Source organism: Mercenaria mercenaria, chromosome 18 (assembly GCF_021730395.1).
Source record: "Mercenaria mercenaria strain notata chromosome 18, MADL_Memer_1, whole genome shotgun sequence".
Lineage (NCBI taxonomy): Eukaryota > Metazoa > Mollusca > Bivalvia > Venerida > Veneridae > Mercenaria > Mercenaria mercenaria.
This window is the reverse complement of record NC_069378.1, coordinates 32115838-32136241: the sequence shown is the minus strand read 5'-3', so window position 1 is coordinate 32136241 and position 20404 is coordinate 32115838. Positions and strand designations below refer to the sequence as shown.

Genomic DNA, 20404 nt, shown 5'->3' with positions numbered 1-20404 from the left:
GAATTATCAATAAGATCACAATGAATGTAAATTGTATCCACAGAGTTAGTTATATTTGGTGTTTTAGTTCCCCATTCAGTTTTGTCTAATTTTTTTTTCTCAAATCCAAGCAATGTATGAAAATTTGATATTTCCAAATCCAACTTAAAATTATCTGTAATTGAAATCAAAATCTTAAAACTACTTAAATCAAATTCCAAACTTATTGGAGCAATTTCTGATTTATTAAATTCAAAATCATCATTACTTATTAATGTTTCCCTAATATAATTATTAATATCTGTGTAACTGTAAGAACCATTTGTAAATATAATATCTTTCCATTCTTTACCATTATTGTAACGAATTCTTTTATTGTCATATTCATCACTAATATTATGCCAAGAGTAGGTCATAGTGTTAATACTATCTAAACCAACAACATAAGTTTTATTTTTATCTAAAATTAAAGAACGACTAAATCTGATTGTAAAATCACTCGGAGTATTTTTATTATCTTTAACTGTTTCAGAACTTAATACTATTTTTTGTTCCATTTATATATAATTAAAAACTAAATTCAAGAAAAATAATTTTTATATAACTTTTCATGTTGTTCTGGTAAAAGGGAATTCATTTTTAATAGTTCATCAATTATTCTAATACCTTCATTTTTTAGTTCTTCATTATTATTTCCAGCATTAATTGAACCACAAATTAACTCCAAGTCATTAACCAATTCTTTTGGATTACATGGACAAACGTCATAGCCGTGTCCCCTAATTACTTTTTTAAATTTCATAGATCTTTTATTGATAGGTAATCCTGATTTTTCTGTTAATTCTTTGAATATTTTTCTTGAATGAATTGAATGTTTTTTATTATTGTTATATCTTTTATTAATCAAATCAATTAAATCATCATCTACTTTAGTGTTAATGACTTCTTTTCCAGTTATTCTATCCTTAGCAATTAACTTATTTTGACCATAAAGTTTATTTAAGTTAATAATTAAAGGACTTCGGACACTATCATATGCTTCTAGCCTACATTTTAAATGCAAATTTCTCCTTAAGTATTTAAACAATACCCAAATCGTTTCGAGTCAATGATAAACCAATGTATTAGTTAATTTATTACAGCAGAAACTGATTTGTATCTGTTCCTATCAAGATGTTTTTCTTATTTTATCTGGGCCAGGGTATATTTTGTTGAAAAAATAAAATGTTTAATTTCCGTAAAAATATAATGTCATCACTTTACCGAAGTTTTAAATATTTGAATTCCGGTCGAAAAAAAGTGACACAATCTGTTTATTTAAGGAAAAAATAACATTTTAAGATTAAAATCGTATAAATAAATAAAAAAAAGAACTATATTTTTGCAAATAACCTGTACTTGATTTATCTATACACTATTCGTAATGTAAAGTTATTGACGCATTACATGTGTGAATAGGTATACATGTATAAGTGACCGGTCAGTTTTATTACAGTGGTTCAGGTAGTTATTTAAGTACATGTATATGTCTGTATAGCTCTGTTTTAAGTGATGGCAGATATTTGTGTGATGTATAACATTAATACTAAGAAAGGCAGTAATCTTATCAAGGCCGAAGGGTGGGTTCTTGCTTGGGATAAGTACCAGTGGCACACATAATATCTGAGCCGCGCCATGAGAAAACCAACATAGTGCATTTGCGACCAGCTTGGATCCTGACCAGCCTGCACATCTGCATAGTCTAGTCAGGATCTGTGCTGTTCGCTAACGGTTTGTCTTATTCCAATAGGCTTTGAAAGCGAACAGCAGGGATCCTGACCAGACTGCGCAGATGCTCAGGCTGGTCTGAATCCACGCTGGTCGCAAAGCCACTATGTTGGTTTTCTCATAGCACGGCTCATTTTAAACATGTAATAAAAATGTATCCGAAATGACAGTTCTTTCTGAGGCTTGCCTAAGGAAGCTGGATCGGAAAAAGTTAAATCAGGTTAGGTCTGACAACAACCCATCTATAGATAATGTTGTCTATTCAGGGCTGAAGTTGTGGGCAAAACATATTCGAAATGTGTCATTTGTAGGGCTAAAGTAGAAGCAGGTCGCTGCATAAAAATTCCACCTGAAACTTGGCTGGACCGTTTAGTTCGTTTCCGCGTCTAGCCGTATTTGTATTTGCCATCTGCATGGAAAGCGACTTGACACATCACTTTCGTGGCATCAGACTGAATGTGAAACCGTCACTGATATGACCTGCCAAGAAGCTACTGTTCTTGACCTATGCATCACAGGCATATCAATGCCAAGCTTTATTTCTGTTGAATAGACTATAGTCAGGATCAGATTAACTGCTGTACACATATTGCCCCTTTTTTGTTGTGTTTAGGCCTAGTCCGCCGCAAAGAACAATCTTCAATTCAGTTTTCACTGAAGGAAGAACATGAAGTAATGAATGCGTGTCACATGCAGTATGTGTCTAAAAGAAATAGATATAAATGCACAGAAAAAGATGAAGAAATAAAGAAATGAAAAAAATATATAAAAGAAACAACAAAAAATAATAAAAACAAAATGGAAAACAAATTACATCCTCATCGCTAGTGGCGTGCGCGTCGCGAGGAGGGCATGCAGAAGATTACCTGGTGTGTTGCTAGTAATTTACAGAACACATTTGCCAATCTATTACAACAAAGAACCAGGATAAGCCAATGAAAATTTAACCCAACAAATAATAATGAATTAACAGTATTTGCTTCTCTCACTACTCTACATGTATAAAATGCCTATATGTGCCCATTCAAACATTTGTATAGTATTTTAGTTACAAACAAATGTAAAAATATGTGACCATCAAATTATAAAAAGGAATATAAAAAGTATTGGTTACTTTACATTTGGGAACACCCTGTAGTTATATTTTTTGTTTAAAAGTACTGCTCCACCCCTTGCATCAACACAACAGTCACAGAAAATGTGTTTAATTAATATCTACATATGCTGGCAAAATATGGTTTTGATGCACGGGGGGGGGGGAACAATGTTCTTTAAAGCAAAATATCTTTTATATGTATATAACAGGGTACGTAATTCTATTTAGAGCAAAAATTACCATTTTATGAAACAAATATTGAAAAATTTGACTTTAAGAAATAATCTCAAATATGTATTTTGATGGTATATGTAATTAAATACTTATTTCTTAGTGGTTTATTTTTCACTCTTGGAGTAGGCAAATTCATATAGAAAGTGTCCGAAGTCCTTACCATATTGTCCATTTGGTGAAACTTTATATGGGTTATGATATTTTATTCCCCTTCCAAATACCTTTGAGTCTTTAATAATTTTTAATAAGCGTTCATTGTATCTTTTAAGATTTTCTCTATGTAATTCTAACTCCGAAACATACTCACCTGCAGCCGTAGGTTCTGCATTTGTAAATTCAATTATTTCATCTGGTTTTTCTTTACTATATTTATTTATATCACGAGTAAAGGTCTTTAATTTTTCGGTAACCTCTTTTCTTGTTTTTATCCAATCATCTTTATCTTTGTTTATTACTAACTCTGTTAATGTAGGCAATCCATATTCTGATATTATATCTTTATCGATATTTATATCTAAATTTGCTATAAATTCTTCTGTTAGTTCTTCGGGAGGTTTTTCGGTGTCTTCAAGCTCATCATCTTTATCATCCGAAACCATATGATCTTTCGGCGGTAATAATCGTGTCGGTTCTCGGAATAGCTCTTCCAAACCCATATCATCTTTCGGCGGTAATAATCGTGTTGGTTTTTCCGATGGCTCTTCCACCATTTCTAGATTTTCTATTTCATGTATCTTATCAGCAAACTGTTCTGGAAGTAACGCTAATTGTTGTTTTATTCCAGGTAATGCTTTTAACTGACTTGATAATTGTTCTTTTTGACTTTCTATTTTTTCAGTAATTGGCTTATAAATTTCAGTATACATATCCCGATTTGTAGCTTTTCTTATTTTTTCTCTCATTATTTCTTCTCTAAGATCTCTCATCTTTTGCCCGACTAATTTTTTTCTTATTATCATTTCATTAAGTTTTGATTGCATTTATATATAATAATGCAAGATAATGTAAAATAATGTAAGATAATGTAAGATATTGTAAAATAATGTAAAATAATGTAATATTATATAAATGGAAATTCCAAATTATGATACAAAAAGTGATAAATCCAATAACTTTAAACAATTTTATCCTTTTATGCCAGATTCATGTTTTAGAATGTTAATATGTGGATCGTCAGGATCTGGAAAAACAAATACATTAATGCATATACTTCGAAAACCTCTTATATATTATGATAAATTATACTTGTATGCTAAAAACTTAGAACAATCTAAATATCAAGATTTAATTAACAACTTAAGTCAAATTGCAAAAAAGATTAAATTAGATCCAAATGAAATACTTGAATATTCAGCTGATCCCAACCAAATTGAACCTTGTGAAAATCTTGAATCAGAAAAACAAATAGTAGTAATATTTGATGATTTTGTATGTGAAGATAAAAAAGTTCAAAATGAAATAACAAAATACTTTATTCAAGGACGACACAAAAACTGTTGTGTTATTTATTTAAGTCAGTCTTACTATAAAACACCAAAAGATATTCGAATTAACTGTTCACATTATATTTTATTTAAATATCCAGATAAAATGGAAAATAATAGGATTTGTAATGAACAAAATATAGATCGTGATACTTTTGCTAATGTAACAAATCAAAAACATGATTTCTTATATATTGACAAACCAAGGAAGTTTTTAAGAAAAAACTTTACTGGTAATATATAATAATTATATAATGGGAGTTTTTAATGATGTAAAACAAATAAATGAACCTGACAGTATAAGTAAAGTTAAATTTGATATTGATTTAAGTGATTATGCTACTAAAAAGCAATTCAAAAAGCTTAAAAAGGAAACGGAATCATATCTTCACAGAAATAAGGAACTTGATAACACAATGAATAGAGCATTAGATATGGGAGGTAATAAAATAATCAACCTAGGAAATCCAGATAAATCCACCGATGTAGTTTCAAGACGATTTATGTTTAAAAAAGTTCAAAGTGTAATAGATGACTATAATTTTGAAGACATCAAATCTATAAAACAGACATTAGAAGAAGAAGTAAAGAATATTGAAGAATTAACAAAAGATTTTAAAAAGAATTCATTATTAATTAATCAATTACAAGGTAAAATTGAAGAAGAAATGAAAGCTATGACTGATTCTATTAAAGAACTTGAAGAGAAATCTGATTTGACAGATGATAACATAAAAGAAGTATTTCGAGTTAATTTAAACATTTTATACACTCAAGTTCAAGAATTAAAAGATAGTATGATTAAACATGAAGAACTAAAAGACAAGATTATTGAAGCTGAGAAAAAGTTACAAAATATGTATCAGTTAGAAATCAGAACAGAAATAAATAAACTAAATACTGAAACTGAAAATAAGCATAAAGATTTATTAGAATTATTTTCAAATAAATTTGCAGAATATAAAGCTGAATTGGAAAAGGCAGCTTCACAAAGAGGTGATGATCATGATACAGCATTAGAGGATTTTAAAAAAGAAATTAATTCTACAATAGATGACTTTAAAAAACAAATTCGAAATTGGATTAGTATTGTTGACAACCGTCACAATTTAAAATATGCAGAATTAAGTAATATTACAAAAAAATTGCAAGAAGATATTAATGAATTTAATGCTAAAGTTGAAGAACATAAAAATGAACTGGACTTTGTAGTTGAAAAATCAGTTAAACAAGGAGAGTTAATTACTGCTAATACTGAAGCAATTAACATAATTAATGATAAAATTAAAAAAATAACAAATGATTTGGACTCTGTAGTTAAAATATCAGATAAACAAGGAGAATCAATCACTGCTAATACACAAGTAATTACTGCTAATACTAAAGCAATAACCGCTAATGTCGAAGAAATTGCTACTAATGATGAAGAAATTACAAAAGTAAAAGATGCTTTCTTAAAACAAGAAACACAGTTAGCTAGAACAAAAGGTGTTGTTGACAATTTATCTGCTTCTGAAGTTGCTACAACAAAACGACTTGATGATTTAGCTGAAATAATTCTTAAACTTAAAAAGAAAGACAGGAAAATAGAAAAAAGGCTGGAGGAAGTAAAACGTGAAGTGTTTCTCTTTGAATACTATTATAATCATCCTTTTGATTACATACAAATGAAAAAGTATTTTGACCGTCGTGGTGCCTGGATATATTCAACATATAAAAATATGGCCGATCTGAACTATTTAAATATATTTGAAATAAGACCTGGAATTATCTTAGATTATAAAGATTTTATACTCATAGACCAAAAATATAAAATAGATGTACTAGATATGCTTTTGAGTGATGTGTTTATAGTCAGAAAAACCGGAACTTATATAGTAGATATTAAGATTTTATTAAAGGGTACAAGTCCTATAGGTGAACCGGATAAACCGACTAAAAGCCCAATATCACATTTTATATTTAGGTGGCGAAATTATAGGCCTCAGGATGATGTTTTATTTTTTGATATATTTGATAATGTAAATATAACAGCTGAGGCAGCTGAGGACTTTGACACTGATAAGTTAATATCTATGTATAAGAAAAAAATTAAAATTTATCTAAAACAAGGAACAATGTTTGATATTCATCCTTATGACGATTCGGCATCTACAGAAGTAACATTTATGCTTTTGATAAATAGTTACATCAGATTCTACATATCGGATGAGCCTGTATCCTATGATAGAAACAGACTTTTGGATTAAAAGCTTAATTAAAGTTTTAATTACTATGTGTACCCTGATAATGTACTTACTAATTGAAGATAAGATCAAATACCTTACATTTTATTAATAAATATAATCTGCCAAAGTTTTGCCAAAGTTCTGCCAAGTGGCAGGAATGTGGCAGTGTCTGCCAACTTGGCAGAAAAATGGCAGGCTTTTGATTGGTTGAATTTGTGGTTTCCCGCATTATCATTTTTAAAAAGTGCACTTAATTTACCTTTGACACTTATATTAAATCAGCTGTAAAACATAAATCGATCACAAGGAAGTTTAAACGAATTGTACTACAAATGTAAACATATCGGTTTTATGAATGAAAGTAAATACCAATAGAACGACACCGGTGTCGCTTTACAAACGATATTGATTGATAAACTTGTTAAAGAAAACGACACCGGTGTCGTTAGATTTTGAGGGTACAAGTGTACCGAGTGCAACCGAAGACTGTAGGTCTGACTGGGTCAAAGGCCCCGAAGGTTTTAGCTTCGCGAGTTAGTATTATAAGTTTAGGGTTGGGTTAAGTGCTGGGTTTAAAACCTGTGGATTTTAAATTGGCTGGTATTGGTCAGTCCGGACCAAGGGTCAAAAGGTCAGGGGGGTCAAAAAACGCTCGCACAAACAATTACTATACTACTTCAGTTCCATATCAGTCACACTGTGAGTGATATAGGTTTTCTATTTCTTTTATTAGCATTCAGCAAAACAAAATAAACAGAATTTGTTTGTTTTGAGTGGATATGGAATATATCACATTGACAGTTGATGCAATTAAATATTTTCATGAGCAGGTAGCGCGAGTTATTGTATCAGTTCTCGATGTGATATTCCATATCCATTCACAGCAAACATATTCTGTTTATTTTTTGCTGAATGCTAATAAAAGAAATAGCAAATCTATATCACTCACAGTGTGACTGATAAAAAATATGTTCCTGTATTTTGTTGATGGATAAAATGATGCGAATAATTAAATCACTCATGCTACGCACTCCTGATTTAATTACTAAGCATCCGAAGTTCTGATTATATTTATTCACCGATAAAATGTAGTAAATCATTATTTATTAAACAGATGCACATTTCAATAATTATTCAACTGAAAAATAAGCTGTATACGCACTTCAAGATATGCATTTTGTACTATAAAACAGATTTTACAGCACAGTCTAGACTTCTTTAATCAAAAGCAATACTTTCAAACTTTAATAAACTAGAAACAGTTTATGTTTTCAAAATGCATTAGATTCACGGATTATTGAGAGGCACCGAGGTGTAGGGGTAGAATTAAATCAGGGTTTTTTCCCCTTCATAATAGGGGCCGCTGATAGGCCCCTTCCCCTCAGTAAATTTCTTTTAAATCATGCAGTTTTCTACAAAAATTGACTTTGCATCAGGTTTTTATTCCCCTTTGCTCAAATACCTAGCTATTCCCCCTACCCCCACCCCTCAAATAACAGGCCTTGGCCCCTTCCCCTCTTGGTAAAAGAACCCTGTAAGTACCGTCGGACTCCTAACCCGGAGGTCGCGAGTTCGAATCTCGTCCGCGTAATTTCATCATGACATTCGCAACCCCTTTTTTCGGCGCAAGTACTGTCTATTTGCCAACATTAATAAAGTTGTGGGGCGATAATTGGCGGGGCGGTGGTATACGAGCAAGAAAATAATTAAAACTACTGGTATCTGTTTTATTTTTTTAATCATGGAAATATCTAATAAATACGCTCTAATTACATGTTCAATATTGGTCAGGCGCGTATCTGGGCATACGCCTATACGCCTGTGCGTACAATTCAAATTCGACACAAACTGTCAGAGAGAACATAACGAACATATAAAGGTGCACAGTGGGAACCGCACAGGAACGGCCGGTGGCAACACCTTCGAACAATAAATGTGTATTTTTCTCCTTTCTAAATTACACATTGCTTACAAAGCTGGGCATACTGATACTGCTTCATTTCTGTATATCATACTTATCTTCTTTGCAGTTTGCAGTTCATATGATCATTGGCATCTGGATTACTGTGATCTATAGGGTAAAAGTGAACAAACCATATATAGGGAGTACGGACATATCATTTGATGTCGAACATGTATTGTGAATCGTTTTAAGTTTCGTATATTTTAGATTAATTCGTAATGTCATATGATCTAAACTCCCTGAGGCCGATATCGTAACATACCTGCTGCGGCGGGATAAGTATTACCGCCTGACGTCGAAGAACATTATCTAACCTTATCGTTAGCACACTCGCATACAGTCAGTTGAAATCATGCAGGGGAACATTATTACCTTGAGTGTAAATTAAAATATACAAAATACTCGAAGTTTGAACAAATATTTTTATATCCAATTTCGTCCGTAGCTTATATCCAAATAGAACAAAATTTTCATTTCGAAATATTCACAATTTTAACACACCTACTGCGTTTAATAGATATTTGAACATTAAATTCCAATAAACAGAAATGCATCACTGAATATTTACATCAGCATTACATAAATTTACACCCGTTTTTGTGTGAATATCAGTGGTTTATTTTGTTGTGTCAAGCGCTGAGACAGTTAAGTTGTAAATATTTACATCCAACTTTGAATAATTATTAAATTTACAAACATGCGTTTATTTACATATACTTTTTTGTATTTTATGAAACATGATTTGTTGTGTTATTTTTTATCCATTTGTATCGTATGTGATGTAAGTGTACCAATATTTCAGCCTTCTAAAACTTAACATTTTCCGACCATTCATTTGTCTGATAATGGAATCGCATCGTCGGAATCATCATCCGACGGAACTGATATTTCAGAATCAGCATGATAATAAATAAATGTTTTCTTCATTTAAGAAAGATCTCCGGCCGACGAAATTATTTTACTCTTTTGAAGTACAGTATGAAGGAAACACAGCAGAGATCGTCTTTTTATTTCATTTTCATTTACATTACCGCATAGTTACAGACATTTATTTTAACAAGGGAACTAATTATTAGCACAACTAGTAATTATGACATCAAGGAAATAATAGCCAGTATGCAAAGTAATTTTGCTTTTGTCAAGATTATCAAAAATTAACAAGTAATTATCGCAATCATCATGATCTCGGTGCCGCGACTATAATCGTCAATCGCCGTCCTGGGGAGTCCTGATAACGCGCGTATAATCGCATATCGACGCTACAGGGGTAGAAAATATAACGCCTATAGTCGCATTTCGGCCCCAGGGAGTTAATTACATATGTGTATATTGTGCATCCGTTTAGTTGAAGTTTTCTATACATGTAGAAGACATTTCGCATAGATATGTCTCACAAGAACTAAATATTCTGTCTGCCTAAGTGACAAATTTAAGTAGAAACAAGCAAAAAATGAAAGTAAAGCAAGTGTTTTAATGCCATGGAAAACAATTATGTAGGTAAACCCTAAACAGTTTCAGAGGTTTAGTATAAAATCATCAACTGTAATTTTTACAAACACGTGTTTATGTCTCAAAAAACTGTCCAGCTTTTAACAGTGTTTAATGTTGGGAGGAAGACCCCGGATGTCTCCTTCGGACATAACTTTAGGCCATGAACTGATTGCCTAGATAAAGCCGTAAATTGTTCAGAAAGCCAACCTGATGTATGAACTGATACCTGGATAAAGCCATAAATTGTTCAGAAAGCCAACCTGATGGTTTCCTCACAATGAAAAATGAAAAAATAGACACCTCGTGCGAGGTTTCGAACATACAAAGATACAAGCGGATACAAGCTAAAGACTTTCATATTTGAAAATATGAACAGTTACTACATATAGTTGAGGTAAACATAAAGTAACAGGTTTATCTGTATTAACAGTACTATATGCCCTAGGTTTAAAATAACACGTAATGCATGTATAGCTAAACACAGTATAAATATTTGATGTTATTACAAAAAGTTTAGCCAATGATTTATATTTAATTAACACTAAATCTCAGCATACCGTTACATGTATATTAACTGGATGTTTGGATGTTTTAGATTTAGACCATCACTTCAGGCGAAACATTTTGCCACAAACCCCTAGTTGCGATACTCAGTCAAAAGCGAGATTCTGTTGTGCATGCAAGTTTCTATGGCAACTACCGAGCGCTCGTTTCTCTACATACCTACATATCACTTTGCCCATTAAACCTCGGTATACTCAATTTGGGCATGTCGGAATCTGTTTGCACAAAGGATCACCCGCCTGACTGCTATTCAAGTATCAATAAGATGCAATAAAACAGAGCAGTGGGAGAATAAAAATGATAGTCTTCCGTTATCTCGAGTAAGAAAAACGTGACTGCTTACGTGATATCGAAGACTTTATTAATGGTTGCAATAACATCTATCAATCTATATCCAGATCTGAATACAGAAGTACTTTTAGCAATTTGCGCAGTTTAAATTTGCATTTGCCAAAATTAGATGTTTAATGACTAAAAAATGTTAAGTTTCCCGTGAGAAAACTTGAAACGTTTGCAATGTGTGCATAGATACATTAACCAAAAACTTGCCAAAATGTTGATGCAGACGCAATGCATTAAATTAAACACTGACGAAGATTTCAAATACGATTACAACAAAAGTAAAAAAAAACCTAGTATACCTTTAAAGTGCGAGGTATCAAAAACTTACCAAAATGCGGATGCAGACGCAATGCATTAATTCATGACGAAGATTTCAATTACAATAAAAACAAAAAAAAACTAGTATACCTTTAATGTGCTAGGTAACGTTCCATTCATTGCCTATGTAATCTTGACATTGTGGAGGATATTAAATGAATAATAAATAAATAAATAAATAATCATAGTGACAGCTTTGCACACGGTTCGAATATTCGATGTTTTCACGTGTGTAGCAGTTAGATGCAGTTACCCAAACTACCATAGTGTTGGCCCCCTTTGGCGTGAGCGGGTCTTGGCAGTTGTACAAAAAAAATATATCATAGAATGACACAGTGTTTCAGTGACACAAATATTTTGAAACATAACCATATATCTACTGTTACTATTGATGTCTAATGTACGAAAACAGGGAGTATATTGTGTAGAGCAATTCACAGAACTCTGATTCTTCAACGTTCTAAGTCTCAGCCGTGCTAGAGCGATATACAATTTCATGGTATTAGAACTCTTCATTGTAAATAAAGTATACGAAAAATGGTCGTACTCCTCAAAATTTCCTGGGCTGCTCGAGTTGCAGTTTTTGTTTTTAGACAATGTCAAGATCCCTGCCATTAAGCATGAACGGTGTGCTAATCTTTGATTTTAAATGATTACCTCCGTAATATGTAGTACAAATGTGACAAACAAAATAGATTAACGCTTGAATATAGCAAGAGAACGCATCTCTTGCCTAAAACATTCATTAAATCTCAATTTTCTGGGAGATGGAGACCCCTCCCTCACCTACATCATACTCGCAGCATCGTAACAATGCTGCTCATATCTAGCGTACAGTTCCAAACCATCCAGGTACGCTCCCGTTAGTGACTGATTCATTACCTCCTACAGCCTAACCCCCCTTACCCTTCGATTTTTATTGCATATTTGATATTTTTATTTTTTCACTTTCTCGGATAATCTGCAGGCCCGGGCCTGCAGTGCCTTATAGAAGCTACGCCACTGCCTTATATCTTAAAACATATAATACTAAAATAACGAAAGACGCTGTGAATATTAACATTACAAGTTAGTTTAAGTTTGCGAAAGATTGTTTGGTATTTGGTTGATTTGTGCAAGGAATATAGGATTTAGGTAAATAAAGTACTTTTAATTGAATAACTGATATTGTCAAGTATGACGTTTAAAATATTTGTTAATCGGATAGCCGATATTCATCCGTGGATTATCTGTTCGATTCATACTCACACTTTCTCTTCACAAGACAATTTCAACTGTTAATATTAACTCAGATAAAACAGGAATAACATAATCGCTGTTTATTTATGTTAAACTTGAGGCATCTGATCAGCACATGGATACGTGTACATTGATGCCCGCATAGTTTAAAGATTCCAGTGCAGAATAGCACATCAATTCAACAAGAGGGTTATTGACCCTAAAGCGTTGTTCTGTGTGAAAGGCTTCAGGTGTGTTTGTATAACGTAATGGTACAAATACACAGTTACATAAATATCAAGGCTCTAGCTATTATGGATTCAGATAATAGATATTCAAAGTTTCTTTTGTATTAGCCTATATTATATACATGTCATACGCATGGGCATTGCAATTTTTTAACCTAGGGCAATAATTTGAACAATTACGGTAGACAGTCAAACCTTGATATCATACGCCAAATGTCAAGACTCTAGCTATTATGGTTTTCAAAGATGTTTTTTTAGATATATACGCATATTGTTAGTACATGTCACACCCGTGGACGTGGCCATTTTTGACTTTAGGGCAATAATTTGAACAATTAATGTAGAGAGTTAAACTCTGATATCACACGCCAGACATGAAGGCTCTAGCTATTATGGCTTCAGAAAAGAAGATTTTTAAAGTTTTCTTATATATATATAAGCATATACTATATACATCTCACACTCGGGGGCGTCACCATTTCTGACCTTAGGGCAATAATTTGAACAATTTACGGTAGAAAGTCAACCCCTGATATCACCTCTAACTACAATCGCTTCTGAGACGATTATTATAAAATGTCTGGCTTTTAACCAAAGTGACCCATATGTTCAATGAACCGGAACCATTTAAACAACTTTGAACATCTTTGAAAGAGGGTCACCCAATAAGGTTTCATCAAAATCCATCCAGTGGTTTTGTAGGAGATGTCGTTGAAAGAAATTGTTGACGATGGACGGACGGACGGACGGACGGACCTAAGCAGTAGTTTTTTGACGAAACAGAATAATTTGTACAATCTTCATTATTAAATGGTCACCCCAGAAACATTTGTGTAAAATTGTTTGGGCCTGCTGTTTCTGACAAGAACATTTTTAAAGTTTCCAATATATACATATAGGGAAAAAATGACAACTGCCCCTGCCGGACATGTTTTATGACAAATCAAAATGATTTGAACAATGTTGGAAGAAGGTCACACAAGGTTCATTTGTGTGAAATTATTTTAAAATCGGGCCAGCAGTTTCACACGTGAAGATTTTTAAAGTTCCTACTATACACATATAGGGAAAAGTGACCACGCCCGCTGGCTGCCATTTTTTTTTTTGACGAATCGAAATAATTAAAAAACTTGGTAGAAGATTACATAAGGACCATTTGTGTGAACTTATTTCAAAATCAGACCAGCGGTTTAGGAGGAGATGTCTGAAGATTTTTCTATTTTTAGCTCTGTCGGCCCCTATGTGCAACCAAGCGGAACCGTTTGAACAATATTGGTAGTGTAGTACCCAAGGAACATCCAGGCTAAGTTTCATCAAAATACATTCAGTGGTTCGAGTACCATTCCGTGCATCATTTCACCACGGACGGGCACCTCAGTAGAACCACCGACCTTCCGTAAGCCAACTTAATGGCTTCCTCATATCCGGGTTTCAAGTATAATTAAGTTTATTGCTATATATTCACTAAACAGTAAACGTTCGCATTTTTTTATCTTTGTATTTACACAGATCAGAAAACACGTAAATTCCATAGGCTACTTGAAAAGGATAATGGAACTCGTTATGATTGTATTCAGTTTGGTCACCGTCTTAATCAGGGAGGGAACTCACGCCGGTAAGTAGTAACATTTGTGAACATGTTACTCTTCAGCCATTGTATTTTGAGTAACCTGACATAATGACTATTTATATTATAGTAAACAAATAATTAAGGCCTTCGAGTGGTTTATCGTCTAATTTACCACAGTTCAGAGTTCAGATGCGTAGGAATTGAACCACGAGGGCGTTAGCCCGAGTGGTTAAATACTGAAGCATCTGAACGATGAACCGTGGTAAATTAGATAATAAATCACAAGAAGGCATTGATTTTTTTCATTCTGACATGCTCATTGACATATTTAATCAATATTATGCTGGACTTCATTTACCCGAGGAGTAATGTATCGGGCGTCATGCGGCAATTTGAGGTCATAATTGACACCATAATGCTCTCTTACCGGTCCGCGCGTCAACCGTTGTTTATCGCAGAATATACAGAGCTTGATTTCCTTCTTTGTTTGGCTGGAAATCAAATGAAGCCATGTTAGAAATATTGATATCTAATTATTGGGGTAGGAGTAAATCAGCGTTTACATATTATTTAAGCATAATAGTTCAAAGTATTACTATTCTACTGTGATAGGTTTTAATAATATATATATATATATACATATTACTTAGTTTATGTCTAGAAATACTGCGTTTTCCTCAGTGTAGTCCAACAAAGGACACATTCACTTTAACAACACGCTAGTCTACATTAGGTTGTAAAAAGGTACTTTTTAATTAAATAATACTATGTAAATACATAATACAAATCATTCAGTCAGCTATGTTCCGAATTTCAGACAACTTATATTCGAATTTCCATGATAAAGAGTATCTCATTCTAAGAATGTTCTCGTTAATACCTTGCCTAATGACAGTATTTTTGTTTACAAGGAATAGAAATATTGCGAGCGAAACAGACGGCAGTAAAAGGGAATCCGTTCCCTGTGCATGTCGTATAAAAAATGAATTCGTGGCCATCGTAGCATTTCAGTCAGTTTTTTAACAGTCCTGTAGTATTAGGCCCTATATTCGATTACAGTAGACTTATATTGCAGCTCAAGACAACCTTTACTGCTACCACTGGACGCAGGAGGACATTGCTGCTATGGGACCTGAACGTTCATTGAATGCTCAAAGGGAGCAGTGTGAAAGTAACCCAGGAAGGGTGTTTACACAAGGAAACAACGAAGACTATCCCAACTGTGGAACCTGTTGGTGTTGTCAACGCAAAGGTACTTTCTTTTGATAAGTAATATCAATTAATATATAATACAGATTTTTCAGACAACTTAGTCATTATTTTTATTTGCGAGGAATAGAAATATTATGGACGAAACAGACGGCAGTAAAAGGGAATCTGTTCCCTGGGCATATCATATGAAAATAAAATGTAATCGTGGCCATCGTAGAATTTCAGTCAGTTTTCAACAGCCCTGTAGTATTATATTTGATCTCAGTAGACTTATATTGCAGTTCAAGACAACTTCTACTGCTACCACTGGACGCAGGAAGACCTCGCTGCTATGGGACCTGGTCGTTCAGTGGAGACTGAAATGGAGCAGTGTGAAAGTTACCCAGGAAGGGTGTTTACACAATGAAACAACAAAGACTATCCCAACTGTGGAACCTGTTGGTGCTGTCAACGCAAAGGTACTTTCATTTGATAAGTAATATCAAGTAATATATAATACAGATCTTTCAGACAACTTATTCATTATTTTTATTTGCGAGGAATAGAAATATTGTGGACGAAACAGACGGCAGTAAAAGGGAATCTGTTCCCTGGGCATATCATATGTAAAAAATGTAATCTTGGCCATCGTAGAATTTCAGTCAGTTTTCAACAGTCCTGTAGTATTATATTTGATCTCAGTAGACTTATATTGCAGTTCAAGACAACTTCTACTGCTACCACTGGACGCAGGAAGACCTCGCTGCTATGGGATCTGGTCGTTCAGTGGAGACTGAATGGAGCAGTGTGAAAGTTACCCAGGAAGGGTGTTTACACAAGGAAACAACAAAGACTATCCAAACTGTGGAACCTGTTGGTGCTGTCAACGCAAAGGTACTTTCTTTTGATAAGTAATATCAAGTAATATATAATACAGATCTTTCAGACAACTTAATCATTATTTTTATTTGCGAGGAATAGAAATATTGTGGACGAAACAGACGGCGGTAAAAGGGAATCTGTTCCCTGGGCATATCATATGTAAAAAAAATGTAATCGTAGCTATCGTAGAATTTCAGTCAGTTTTCAACAGTCCTGTAGTGTTATATTCGATCTCAGTAGACTTATATTGCAGTTCAAGACAACTTTTACTGCTACCACTGGACGCAGGAAGACCTCGCTGCTATGGGACCTGAACGTTCATTGAATGCTCAAAGGGAGCTGTGTGAAAGTCACCCAGAAAGGGTGTTTACACAAGGAAACAATGCAGACAATCCCATCTGCGGAACTTGTTGGTGTTGTCAACGCAAATGTACTTTCTTGAGATTAATAATATTTAGTAAAATTTCAAGCAACTTTGTTCAGCATTTCACTTTTGATTTAAATGTGTTCTGATATATATTTCTTGCTAAAGGTCAGTATTATGTTTACAAGAAAAACGAATATTTAGACAAAACATGGCTTTCATATGCCATTACACAACATGTCAAGAAGTGAAAGGATACAAAACACAGTTGATTTATGAACTTTAAAAACAAATGGCAGTTTTGCTATCTGTATTGAAGTTTCAATTCAACAGCAATTGCAATAAAGCTCTTAAACAGTTTCTGAAAATAAGGAGTAACACCCATCATAAACTTTGGTTTTCCTTTCAAATCTTTGTTGCCTTACGGCTATAACAAATATTAATTTTAAAAGTGAAACCTCAATGATTAAATAAATTTTGAACTTGAATTTTCTTTTTTAATCTTTATACTTGTTGCTTCACAGATATAACAAACATTAGTAATGAGGTATACTTGGAATCTGGCTTTTCAATTTGGATCTTTGTTGCTGTTTCCCCACAGCTATAGCAAATATTAAAGTGAAACATCAACAATGACGTAGACTTTAAATTTAGCTTTCCCTTTTGGATCTATGTTCTTTTTGCCTCACGGCTATAACGAATATTTAAGTGAAACAACAATAATGAGGTAGACTTGAAGCTTGTTACGTTTTTCCGCTGGGATCTTAGCTGTTGTTACCTCAAAGTTGTAACAAATATTAAAATGAAACATCAGTATTGAGGCCGACTTGCAGCTTGTTATGTTTTTTTTTCCGTTTGGATCTTTGTTCTTGTTTCCTCACAGATAAAGCACTTATTAAAGAGAAACGTCAGTAATGGCAATGATGTAGACTTGGAACTTGGCTTTTCCATTTGGCTCTTTGTTCTCGTTGTCTCATAGCAATTACGAATTCTAAAATGAAACAACAGTAATGATGTAGAAAAGGAGCTTGGCTTTTCCGTTTGGGTCTTTCTTCTTGTTGTTTCACAGCTATAACGAGTATTAAAGAGAAACATTAGTAATGAGGTAAACTTAGAACCTGACTTTTCAGTTTTGAATCTTTGTCCTAGTTGCCTCACAACTATAACAAATATTAAAGTGAAATAACAGTAATGACAGTTCACCATTCAGTTTGGATTTTCCGTTTGAATCTTTATTCTTGTTGCTTCACAGCTTCAACAAGTATCAAAGTGAAACATCAGAAATAAGGTAGATTTGGAATTTGGCTTTTCTGTTTTGATATTTGTTCTCGTTGCTTTCAGGTGATACCATTGGTTTAATCCACGTGTATTGGAAATATAATTTACCTCTGTACTTAGCATCTGTTTTTCTTTTTGCTATTACAATTGTGCCTTAAATGGCTTGCAAGGGATAAAAATAATTTCCGAGAGCTTGATCAAATCGTTTTGAATTTAAGACTAATATCTAAAGACATTTCTGCGACAAAGTCATAATCTTATATTTTGGTCTGTTACTAACAACTACGCACTATTGTAGGACTTGAATTTGAGCTGTCTGCGTTCGTTGAAAGTGCATTTTCCTGTTTGATCTTTGTTCTTGCTTTTATATTTTTAGACATACTTTTCATTTATTTGTATTTGAAAGTGTTCTTGTATTTGAACTTGTCTGGTGATAATATGTTATTTGTCATTATATTAAGAATAGGAATACAAATATTACGTACGAAACGTTCTTCTGTCATTATTCATATTTGGGAATATTTTTGATTCCAGTTTACAAATGGTTACCGTAGTTTAATTAGATTTATCTATTTACTGAGTTGGTTTAGCGAAGTAAATAAAGATTGAAAAGGTTGTCTTGTTGTTGTTTAATCACAGCCAGCTCTTGAGAATTGAGCTTTATGGTAACGTGAGTATATTTCATTACATTGATAGATATCAGAATCTATCGCCGAAAGTTACGAAGGCGCCCCTAGCGGACAGGAAGTCTTTTCTCCGCAGTGAAAAGAACGTCATTCGATCGCTCAAAAGTATATTAGCTAAAACATCCTACAAGATCCTTTCTAGTTAGTTTCAAAAATTATTACATTCCATTCAAAGATAAATTATGGAAATAAATTGGAAAAATAAATAGCAAATGACGTCATCGTGATATTGGCTCCCGGTAAATTTGCAAAATATGATGTCTTATGATAGAAGTGAATACAAAATTAATGTACATGTAATTTCTCAATGGGAGAGAATCTTGTTTTTAGTAGACGCTAGCTCGTAGGTTTTGCCTTATTCGTGTTATTTAGACTTAACATGAAAATTATGGCTCACAGTATTATATTACGCATATTGTGGATCTAAGCTTTAAGAACAAGTTCTCTTAAATGTTGAAGTCCTGTATCAATAAGCAAGTTTCGGGAAAGTTTGCCATATAGGGTAGGCCTCAATTAACTTAATATGTAGTATGTTATATACTTACAGTATACGAGTGCCATTATTGGACGGACGACGACGTAGAGGCCATGGGCTCAAGCCGCACGCCAGAAGTTCAGAGGGCACGGTGTGAGGATGACTTAGGGTATCTCTTCACGCAAGGAAACAATGAGCACTTTCCCGGGACTGGGGGCTGTTGGTGCATCAAAACTAAAATCCCTGACGCTTCTGACAATAGAGAAAAAAACTGTCAAACGCTGATTGAAAAGGATAAGGCAGTAACTTTATTATAATAATATTATTACTACAGAAAATTAGGAAAATACCATGGCATATTCGACGAAATTATTATCATGAAATGAAATATGAAATTAAAGTTTCAAGCTTAAAGGCACAGAAACGAAATGGAAAACGCTATGATGCTAAAGCTATATTGATAAATTCGACTCTAAATGCTCAATGCATTTTCAAAATAATGATGATGAGTTTATCTCTAATGCCATAAAACTTGCTAATGATAATGTACACAATTCACCATTCAGAAATGCATAAAGTGTGTTGAAGGCCATCACATATTTCATCAAATAAAATTTGCCCATTAAAATTGTACTATGAATATCATATTTACTTACATAATGCCCTCATCCAAATATTAATTTCTTTACTAATGTCAGATTTTATCCCCAAAGTAACAATAAAAACTATACTTGACCAGTGTTATTTCTCTGTTTTTCTCACACTCACCGACAGCAAATGTTTCCAATACTATTCAACGCTTACATTTTCGTTATTGACATTATTGTATTTGTTGTTGGGTTTAGTCCGAGATCGGTCAAGCAGTAACCTTGACAAGTTAACAATCAAGCCATTTATTATTATTATTATTATTATAGATAAACTAATAGCTTACTTAGTAGTTTTTGCTTACCCTTATGGGAAAATTTCCCCTTGATTTCACTATCCTAAGGGGAACCAACTCCACCAAGGTAATGCCACTCCACC

General features: G+C 33.3%; 2 protein-coding genes across 3 annotated transcripts in view; both read left to right on the top strand.

Annotated features, from left to right (window-relative positions):
• LOC128546054 (uncharacterized) overlaps positions 1 to 20011 on the top strand; it is a 93629-nt gene extending 73618 nt beyond the window's left edge. The window contains exon 6 of the mRNA XM_053529591.1: positions 19451 to 20011. Coding sequence (XP_053385566.1) covers positions 19451 to 19695 — 245 coding nt within the window. The 3' untranslated portion in view covers positions 19696 to 20011. The remainder of the gene's footprint in view (positions 1 to 19450) is intronic.
• On the top strand, positions 12515 to 17088 carry LOC123538671 (uncharacterized). Of its 2 annotated transcripts, XR_008368311.1 has the most exons (6): positions 12515 to 12600; positions 14442 to 14547; positions 15578 to 15754; positions 15996 to 16172; positions 16412 to 16587; positions 16829 to 17039. XR_008368311.1 is itself a non-coding variant. In XM_053529593.1 (4 exons), the coding sequence occupies exons 2-4, from the start codon at positions 14484 to 14486 to the stop codon at positions 17086 to 17088; spliced, it is 501 nt and encodes a 166-aa protein (XP_053385568.1). In that variant the 5' UTR covers positions 12515 to 12600; positions 14442 to 14483. The 2 variants fall into 2 exon arrangements, 1 of the variants encoding a protein (XP_053385568.1); XM_053529593.1 differs by lacking the exons at positions 15996 to 16172; positions 16412 to 16587 and having other exon boundaries at positions 16829 to 17088.
• Positions 20012 to 20404: the final 393 nt, after the last annotated feature.